The following is a 10,836-nucleotide window of genomic DNA, read 5'->3' on the forward strand; positions in this document are numbered from 1 at the left end:
CTTTTATAAATATGGATGGATTTTGCTCTAGACTTTGTTGGCATTCTGGTATATATGTGTAGGGGTGCTGTTCTAGAATATGCTACAACACTCTTATAAGTAGTTTGGACAATCAGCTTTGCATCTGGGTCTTACAAATGGGTTGGGAGGCTCATTTAGTATGTGATGGGGTAGTTCAGTAAATGGTTTGGAGTGGTTTCTCAGTGTACCTGCCTCCTGTACTAGTAGTGAGTACAATGTTCACCTTTAAGTATATCAAATTGTCTTATTAATGTTTTGTTCCACTGATAATTTAACAATGTAACTACATTGTTCACCTTCAAGTATCATGATATTTTCTTATTAATGTTTTGTTCCACTAATAATTTTAAACTATGACTACATTGTTCACCTTCAAGTATCTTGATATTATTTTTTATTAATGTTTTGTTCCTCTGGTAATTTAACAAGGTGGCTACAATGTTCACCTTTAAGTATCTTGAAATGTTCCTATTTATGCTTTGTTTAACTGATAATTTAACAAGGTGACTACACCGTTCACCTTTCACTATGCGAAAATGTTCTTATTAATGTTTTGTTCCACTGGTAATTTAATAAGGTGACTACAATGTTCACCGCTTAAATGTTATCATTAATGCTTTGTTTCACTGATAATTTAAAAAGATGACTACAATATTCACTTTTACGTATGCTGATATTTTCCTATTAATGTTTTGTTCCACTGATAATTTAATGAAAGGTTTCCTTATATAAGGATGCTAGACAGGTTACTTGTTTACAAAAAGCTGTACTCTTGTGGGTTTATAAATGATACCACTCTCTAGGCATGATTCAGGGTTACTTAGCTTATTACAGGAGCTTTAAAATGGAAGTACGATTTGATAAGATGATATTTGCTTCGAATTGCATTGCATATTTAGGAGCTTGCTTTTATACATGTATAGGTATGTTGTTAGAAAAAGTATATCAGTTTTTTTTAAGAAATGTATCAGGTAGTTTTAAAATCATTTTAGAATTCTGTCCTGTTTTTTTGTAACACTTTGCTTAAAATTCTTTTATAAATGTATCACTTTGTTGTTAAGAGATTGATCTTGTGTAATAAAGGTTCTAAGGTGCCATCAGAGAATGATTAGAATGCTCTTTTAAATCTTGAGATTTGCTTAAAATTCTTATATAAATGTAGTAGCTTTGCTTAGAATTCTGTTTATTCAGGAAGCAGATTTGCTTCCAGATTAAAACTATTGGGCTGACATTAGAAATTTGTCTGGAATTTCCTTATGTGGCATTCTATTACACGTAGTGCTGTTAAATATCCAAAACATGTATTGGAGTGCTTTTAGAGATTCTTATTGATTTGAACTGATTGCATTGATTTTTACATAAATATACAGTAATAGTTTATATTAAATGTGTTGGGGTGCTGTTAGTGATATGTTATTTATCTTTACATATTTATACATAGAGATGTACTTAGAGTCTCTAGATAAATGTATTGAGATGCTGTTGTTTATAATTCTCCGATAAATGTATTTGGGTGATATTAGAGATTTGAGAATGATTGTATAAATATATTGGACTGCTGTTATAGTGATAGTGAGTTTTGTAACGGTATTTACTTTAAATCTGCTATAAAATATCGGGGTGCTGGTAGATATATGCTACAGAGCATATGGATTTGGCTATTGGTGTGCTGGGGAATACATGGCTTAGAAGTCTGGTACACAGTTACCGTAATAGATGTACTGGGTGCATTAATAAGGATTACATTAGGGGGCCGATTCACCAAGGGTCGAATATCGAGGGTTAATTAACCCTCGATATTCGACTGGGAATTAAAATCCTTCAACTTCAAATATTGAAGTCGAAGGATTTAGCGCAAATAGTTCGATTAAATCCTTCGAATCGTTCGGTTTGAAGGATTTAAATCCAAAGATCGAAGGAATATCCTTCGATCAAAAAAACTTAGGAAAGCCTATGGGGACCATCCCCATAGGCTAACATTGAGTTCGGTAGCTTTTATATGGCGAACTAGGGGGTCGAAGTTTTTTCTTAAAGAGACAGTACTTTGACTATCGAATGGTCGAATAATCCTACGATTTTTAGTTTGAATCCTTCGATTCGAAGTCGAAGTCGTAGTCGAAGGTCGAAGTAGCCCATTCGATGGTCAAAGTAGCCCAAAAAACACTTGGAAATTCGAAGTTTTTTTTACTTCGAATCCTTCACTCGAAGTTAGTGAATCGGCCCCTTAAAGTCTGTAGAGTATGAGTGCTGCTCAAAGAACATGGAGTGTAATTATGCACTGAGTTCTCTATTAACTGTACTTGTACTGGTTATTCTGCCTTCTTCTAAATTGGTTATTAATTTCCCTTAAGATGTTCCAATAAGGTTTCCTATAATGGCAAGAGTAATTTTGGTGAGGTTGGTGGCATCTAGATGTACTTCTAAATATGCATCAGTCCTCTTAAAGAACTGTTGGGGCTCTGTGATATGTGGCTGGTGAAGAGTTAACACACAGTTGGGGTTCTGCTAATATGAAGGGGCATCTTAATCTGTGCCGGTGGATTAAACCATTTTAGGATGTATTTGAAAAGGTTTGAGGAGCCGTTTCCACAGCTAAATCAGCGTGCACTGATAATTAGCAGGGAGGGGGAGATGTTGATGGAAAGCACATGGGTATATTTTGTTATAACTGATGGTTAATACAGATGTACAAGGTGCTGGGGTATTCCTATAGCTCTACTGGGGTGTATTTATCAGTATATAGTGAGGCTCTCAGTGCTGTAGCTCTTGTATATAAGTTGGTGCCTTATGCAGTAAATTATTGTTTGACTGTAATATGTTCTTCTGTGGCTGATCCAACCTGACTCATGCAGCACAGAGTGTGCGTGGGAGGGACCATTACCTCTAGGACTACACAGCTAGAAAATCAGGGACACTGTCAGTTCTAGAGCTACACAGAAGAGTGTGTGGGAGCACAGTGGATGTCTATGGCAGAGAACGTGGCTCCCTCTAGGACTGGCATACCTCAGCACAGAGCAGCAGACCTGGGGGGGGGGCTTTGATACCTCAAGGACTGAAATTACAAAAGTTAACCCGTTGCCCACAGTTACACCAAACCTTTTGTGCTACACATTGAAGGAGGTGTGAGACTTTTATTACCATGGGAACTGAGTGTATTTTGAAAGGAACACTTTGTACAATAAGTAGCCATTTTTATTCTTCCAATTGTGACTGATCGCAATATAATCACTTGATGTCATTCTTGCACGATTAACCACTCAAGTGTTGCAACTGCATCATGCATTGTGTAAGGAGTGTCACAAGCACTCAAATTGTGGTTTTTGACATGGTTCCAGAATATAATGATGTATTATAGCTCTTCCTTCTTATATCACTTGACTCATTTGACAGCCATTTTTGTGACTTTATTAACACTCTGATGGGGGAGAACATTCACTAATGTCGCAAAAAATGATCACATCGAGTTTCTAGTACAAACCGTCATTTTGTACCCAACCTGCAGTCACGTCCTGCAGATAGTAATTGCAAGGGTTGTTTGCAGCATGCAGCCCTCTTGACAATCAACTGGTGACAGTATGGGATACTCCAGTTGCTAATGGACTGAAGAGAAAGAGAGAGAGTGGACCTCAAATCCTAATTCTGTATTGGGTCCCCCCAACATCTTATTCTTTCACTATCCCTTTGAGGAATACTTGATTCAATATTTACATTTTTTACTGGTTAAAAGATGGAAACAGGAATGCTAGCTACAGTTGAGCAACAATTTCAAAGTTAAGTATAGCTGAAATGTAGTCCTTCAGCACCAATGTCACAAAGCACCGATTTAATGTTGCTTCTAGTTTAAGTTGTGTTAGGAAGTTCAGTGGGTGAGTACTTGCAACATACCTGGCCATGTTGTTCTTCAACAAAATGATATGTCACCATTAAGGTGTAAGGGATTGTGTTGATAAAGCAAAACCACGTTAACTTTGTCAGTGATTACTCCTCAGATAGATCAATTTCTTCTACTTGAAAGCGTTGTAACTTGTTCCTATAGACTTTTAATTTTATCTTCTCCTTTCTTTTAGGTTCTCTCTCAGGGGGCCAGGGCCCTCGGATATGACCCCTGATCTAACTCTCTTCTTTCTGGATTCTTGTTCTTCTGACCCCTGCTTCTATCTATACTAAACCATGGGTAGTGTGGGCAGTCTTCTATCTGGGCATGGGTTCAATCACAAGCAAGGGAGAGGTTCCCAACATCGTGGGAGAAAACCACCCCACCTGAAAAAGCTGAGCCGCTGTTCAGATGGCATTCTAAGGTTTGGCTTCTCCCAGGAGTCAGGGCATGCCAAGGGTGGAGGATCCAAGATGGGGCGAAGTGAAGATTTCTTCTACATCAAAGTCAGTCAGAAATCCCATGTGGGTCCTAGGCAAGAGTACCATGGAGCAGTGACAAACACAGAGCCAGAACCTCAGTCTAGTCAAGAGTACTCAGGTCCACCAAATAAAACATGTAACCCACCCAGCATGATCCACTTTCCCAACCGTCTAGAACTGGTGAGTGTGAGGCTGGAGAAAACTAAAATGATTACTTTATTATTTTTAAAGGCAGTTTTAGCAATTGATCCCCAAAGCAGTGAATGGAGCAATGGTTACATGGGTAAATTGTAGGTAGTAAGTAGAAGAGGTATGTTTTACATGAGAGATTGAGAATGAAACCTGGATTCATATTTGAGTAGAGATTGAAAATTTATGAACTTTAGATGTGTGCGATGGACAAAATAATGGGTTGATATATGAAAGGTAATGTTAAAATGGGAACTGAAAATTTATTTGAATTATTGCAGTGGGTAAAGGTGAAATAGTCATTATATGCCAGGAATAGATGTAGAACGGCAAGAGAAAGTCAACACAGAAAATGTAACACTCACCAAAGCAGTAGATTGGTTGATAAGATACAGAATATAAGAACAGGGGTATTGTATTATCTTAGCAAATCTTTGACATTGATTAATTAAATATAATGCCCCTGACCTGGGGCTACTGTTGAGAAATAGAATTCAATGGGATGTTTTTACTTCTGCAGTAAAAAGACTTTTGATTCTCCTGTACCATATTGTAAAGGTTAGTGAGGAAAAACTAAAAATAACGTAAGAAGAATAGCTTTAAAGAGAAAAAAGAAGGCAACAGGAATGAACTTTGGGAGATTTTAGTTCATGCAAGTAAGAAAATGGTTGACTTAAAAATGATAAAACACATCAGTTGCAAACAAAAGGCATATTTTTTGTGTGTATTAACTGTCCTTCTCTTAAACAGGAGATGAATGCCCTACGTCCTACACCACTGAAACCTGGAATGCGCAGGAATTCAGCTGTCACATGCTATCCAGCTGCAGAGAGTGGACCACAGTTATCTCTCTATTATCGTTCAGATCGTTCTCGGGAAGCTGAGAGTCGGGCTGGACACTGTATGGGAGGCATGTCTGAATCAGGCAGGAACTCCATGTCCAGCCTTCCTACCCACCCCAATAAGCTAGGCACTGCATGCCAGTTGGATGCTCTTCTAATGCCAACAGGACGCTTTGGGGGCAGCGCCCACAATATCACCCAAAGCTCGAGGAGCAACATGCTCAGTCTCAGAGCTATGTCCTTGTCAGATGGTGGAAATGCCAACAAGATTCTAAGTGTGCCACCAAAATCAGGCTTAAGATCTCCTCCATCTTGTGATGATCTAGCAAGGGTTGAACCTGTTGAGAACAAAGAAGAAGGACACAGAGGAGGTGTCACTAGGTCCAGGCAGAGTTCTCAGAGGGGCCAGAGAGGTCAGCATGTCCTTCAAATTCAGGTAACACAGGAGAGGGAGGCCAAGGAAAGCAAGATGCGGAATTATGAAAAAGAGAGAAAGATGTCCATAAGTCCATCGATGGATGAGACACAATGGGAGGTGAGGAAGTAAATCTGACTCAGTAAAGAAAGCTAATGCAGAAAGAAATGAAAGGAGTGAATCTTTGCTTCAAAGTAAAAAGAAAGGCACAAAAAATTGCATGTACTGTAGATGGAACTAGGTGGACCTTCAAGTGAGCTTATCAAAAAAACAAACTGACCCTATATGAAAAGGCATCTTGTTTGATATTAATATAAAATCCTGCCACACCAGAAATCATGCCCTGTTTCTGCTGTTGGTGAGCTCACTTTCCATTGGTCTGGAGCATAGGTGCAGTGCATGAGGTGATAAAATGTGGTTGGTTTACACCACTTTCCCTGATCTAAAGAGATTAACGCAGCTTGTTCAGTCTAGTAAAATACCCTCCCCCCCCCATGACCATTAGTATTAAGGACAGCCCTGGAGCAGAACATATAAACAATCACATTCATAATCTGTGTAAAGGTGGCCATAGACACACCAATAATATCGTACAATTTTTTTTCCGTACAATATTAGTTGCGTGTATGGTGGGAGATGAGCCGGCCAATATCAGCAGAAGACTTGGATATTGGTCGACTCATCAATCAGGCTGCCCGGAGAATTTTGATTGGGCACCTTTGAAGGCATGCGAACATGCCATATTAGTGCTGAATCATCAGATACAGGTGGTATTCTATTGTTTCTACCTCTATACAGTATATGACGATTCAGCTCTACACGTATGTATCGAAATAAATAAGCTTTCCTGGAAATTGTTACATCTATGGCCATCTGAATCAGTGAGCAGGTAGATTGGGATGATAGTGTAGATTTATTGTGGGCCTAAGGCAAATGAGAAAATGAACCAAGGTTGAAAACAAACTAAACATGACTGTTAAATTGTCTATCATTCTCTGTACAGAGCAGAAAAAAATATAATACACTTATAGTGTGTGTACAGGCTGTAGGTTAATGAAAACCCAAAATGGTTTAGAAGTTAACCACTCATTTGCCTTATTTTAATCACTATATTTAATTGTAACTAAAGGGCACATCTTTGAGTTGCAATCAATAGTTTAATAATAATCAAATAAAAATGCCTAATCTGGGAAAAGACAGAAGTCTTTACTTAAATAGTCACCAGTGAATTCAACCATAGCAACCAAGAACTTTGCTTTCATTTTCTTATGTGTGCTAAGCTGGTCAAAACTATTTGCTGATTGGTTGATATTGATAACTGGACTAGTGCAGCTCAGAACCTATTTTAGTAAATCAGAGAGACCCCCGAGAGTCAAAGAGCATAAAATTCCATGTTTTTGCCCACACAGGCATTGCAGAAACCCGGGGAGATTGCATCCCTCCGTCAGCAGCTCCGGGATACTCAAGAAGAGTCATCGCTCCGTGCCAGTGAGATTCTGAGCCTAAAGGCACAGCTCCGGGAAACTAAGGGTAGGGCAGAGGCTCAAGAGCAGAGGGCCAGAGAAGCAGAGGATAGGCTTCGCATTATGGAGGAAGACAGGGAGGAGAGGGAGCAGGCCCAAAGTGAAGCCGAGTTGGACACACTGCGGACCGAGCTTGAAGCTGAGCGGCAGAACAATGAGCAGATGACGGATGTGTTCCAGCGTGAGCGCAAGACATGGCTGGAAGAGAGGGAGAAGGTCATCCATTATCAACGTCAACTCCAGCAGAGCTACCTGCACATGTTTCAGAGATGCCAAGCCCTGGAACAGAGGCTTCGAGCCCTGACTGGTGGAGAAGATCTTGATGATGGGCCTATTCTAACATTGCCAGATATGGAGCTTACATTCCAGGACATACTAGCCACAGAGATTTGACCAGAAAGAGGAAAGGGAGGGTGATTGTGAAGGCAAGTGAGTGAGTGAATGAGTGAGTGAGTACCTGTGAATAACAGTGTGGACTGATTCTGTAAGTATGAGTGAAAGTACTTACGATATACATTTTCCCAGGGCAGTAGCTTCTTTTGCTCCTACTTTCATTTTGTGGTCAAATTGGACCATACTAATTATTAATAAAAATGGCAAAATAAAATGCAAAAAAAAAGTAATGAGATTATTTCACCTGTCAAGTGTACGTAAGCAGGTGTATTTTTATGGACCGGTTTTGACATAATAGTTGAGATGGATAAAAAATAAAACCACAAAGAAGTGTGAAAGGGACCCTACGCCGACCATGCATGTAGGCAAATAAGAATGCTTGTATACGCCGTTGCTGAATGAAATAGGAGTGCCCTCATGTGTGGCAGGTGCTCAGGCTATAGTTATTACATATGAAAGCAGATCAAGCTTTCCTCCATTTTTTATAATAATGTGACTACCAGATGCCCCTCAACATGGCAGCAATACAAGCACCAGAAGGACAGCGCAGATTTGCAATTTTACCCCCAACTTTTGCAGATGAGGTTTATAAGGACAAGAGCAGGCCCGTTAGTGCTCATTAAACAAGCCTTGTTCTTGCTTTGTCTTGTAGCCCGTGACTCCTGCGGCCTATTTCTGCATTTTGCTCACTGGGTTGTGACTAGAAAACGACCCCTAAAATGTCCATAATCTGCATACCATTGGTCTAATAAATTGCCAGGAAAGAGTGAATGGGATGAGAACATTTCATATAGACTCAAAATTAATTCAAATGCTCAAACTCTAACAGATTTAATATTAAATGGACAAAATAACTGCAATTCATAGCTTGCAAATGGAGTCTGTTTTTTTTTTCAGATTAATGCAACTGCTAGTGAGTTGGGACAAAAGAACAATGCATTGGTCTATTGACAGCTTGATATTCTCATCATTAGAATAAGTGGTACCTGGAAAACGAACAACAGAACCAGCAGGGAAGTTACTGATCTGGGATAGTGTTAATGAGTGGGCATTGAGTGTATCACAAAATGTGTATTGTGTGGTTCCTGTATGTATGTGTACAGTGTGCATTCTGTGCATTGTATATTGGTATGTGAGTATACACTCAGCCAGGCTTGTGTGCATACAGAGCCCTTCCTCTTACCCCACCTTGTGACACTGTTTACTGAGCATCTGTGCAAATCACCACAATACCACAACCTGATCCATATGTTGTGGAGTTTGTGCCGCACGCAATAACCGTATGTTCTGTGCACCATTCAGGATTGGAAGCTGCTGTAAGCACCGCAGAATTATTGCAGATGTCTATCAGGGTAGGAGTCAGTGGTATAGTGCTTTGCCCGAGCCGGTTGTGCATGGGTTAACAGAACAACACTGCTGGTCTCATGGCGGGGAACATGATGCCTGAATAACACTGCTGGTGTCTGGCAGAGAGTGTTAATGGAATGGTCTCTGGCACCATATGTGTCAGCCCTATTACTGGTAGATGGAGCAAAGCCTGTACATGTTATAACTGCAGTCGTCAGGTGACCATTTTGATGCTAAGCCATTGTCTTTGGGAGGGACCCCAAAACTTCCCACTTCCAGTCGTTGCTACTTTAGACTGTAGATTATAGATGAGTGTTTTCAAAGGCGGGGTGCATTTTGCAGCCTGGAAGCTGCTAAAAGGCAAAAAAAAAAAAACAATCTGAGATTTGATGTTTATATTCATTTAAATAAAGAAATATTCTGAGTATCATTTATGTATGTTTGTGTATGTACTGGAGCACACATACCATGGCACACAATAACCTTAGAGGAAGGGTTTAATAAAGCCTATTGCTTTTGGTGAGCTGTGCCATATGGCATGGAAGAAGGCACTGAATATATTCTCTATTCAGAGACCGGAGATATATCATAAGTCTAACGCCCCAGGAAATACAAGTTCTTTTCCTCTATATTATGCTGAAGTAAATGTCTTCCTGATATCCAGCTGCGGAGGCTGCACGCTGATAACTTCCCCCCACAAAATGATGAGAACTATTTATTACTGAGTACGATCTTTCCATTCTGCAGCTTTACGCACAATAGAAGAGCTGGCAAGTCTCGGAAATGAGTACAATGTTACTGAATGCATCAGGAAAGCTTCAGCAGCAGTAATAAAACAGGAAAGAAATGCACCTGCAGTACAGATAGTCATAGGATTTGTTGTAATTGATTATAATAGCCATAGAGTGCACAGTGTCAGGCAGTAACTGCAAAAGCCATAATTCTAATCTAGCATTTCTACAAGGAATTAAACATAATTGTGCCACTTTCTAAATGATTTTTTTGAAGTTGGATTCAGAATAATGGGAAATTCAATGGAATGAAAGTATGGCCATCGGCAGCTTCACAATATGAGAAGAGATAGAGTGGCAGGTGTAGCGATACTGGCGGATTTCATAGAATAACATCAACAATGCCAAAGGCTTCAGATATACACCTTATCCTTGGCTCAACAGAATTAATTGTTAACCTTGATGGGTCATTAAATGAAAATAACTAAATTCAGTTGATGACGAGATGTAATTGAACTGCAGACTGGAACATACTAAAGGATTGAGGGGAGAGGAAGCTCAAGGATACTACTGGTTTAAAAGCAGGTGCTTTTCAAGTTAAAGTGATCCAGGTACCATAAACTAGACATGATAGCAATCACTATTGAGCTGAACATAGTTCATTGGGGGGACATTGGGTGCTACACACACCGCTAGAATCCAGTTATTATAGTAGTCATTTACTACGACCAGGGGAAGATGAATAAGAGCGAGAATGGGAAGGAGGCTGGGAGATGGAGTGGGATGCCTATAGGCCTCCTCCTGTCTCTCATGAATCCATCTCTGTCAAATGCAGCAATTCTGCAACAGAGGAAGGCAAAATTCAAAAAAAAAAATGTTGTGTAGTTTTTTTGTACTTTGCACGCTTCATTGGAAGGTGTAAGTGCCAGGTGGTTTACATTATGTAAATGACAGACAACACCGATAGGTATCAGACAGTTGCCATAGGCCCAAGGAAGAGAGGACTAATTATACTGTGG

At 39.7% G+C, this 10,836-nt stretch overlaps 1 protein-coding gene across 2 annotated transcripts in view; it reads left to right on the forward strand.

Annotated features, from left to right (window-relative positions):
* The window catches only part of lzts1.S (leucine zipper, putative tumor suppressor 1 S homeolog), a 29,346-nt gene extending 19,833 nt beyond the window's left edge, over nt 1-9,513 (forward strand). For both annotated transcript variants that reach the window (XM_018255053.2, XM_041588103.1), the window contains exons 2-4: nt 4,089-4,557; nt 5,317-5,943; nt 7,233-9,513. In XM_018255053.2, the coding sequence (XP_018110542.1) occupies nt 4,192-4,557; nt 5,317-5,943; nt 7,233-7,739 (1,500 nt within the window). In that variant the 5' untranslated portion in view covers nt 4,089-4,191 and the 3' untranslated portion in view covers nt 7,740-9,513. The remainder of the gene's footprint in view (nt 1-4,088; nt 4,558-5,316; nt 5,944-7,232) is intronic.
* The last annotated feature ends 1,323 nt before the right edge of the window (nt 9,514-10,836 follow it).

Source organism: Xenopus laevis, chromosome 3S, assembly GCF_017654675.1.
Source record: "Xenopus laevis strain J_2021 chromosome 3S, Xenopus_laevis_v10.1, whole genome shotgun sequence".
Classification (NCBI taxonomy): domain Eukaryota; kingdom Metazoa; phylum Chordata; class Amphibia; order Anura; family Pipidae; genus Xenopus; species Xenopus laevis.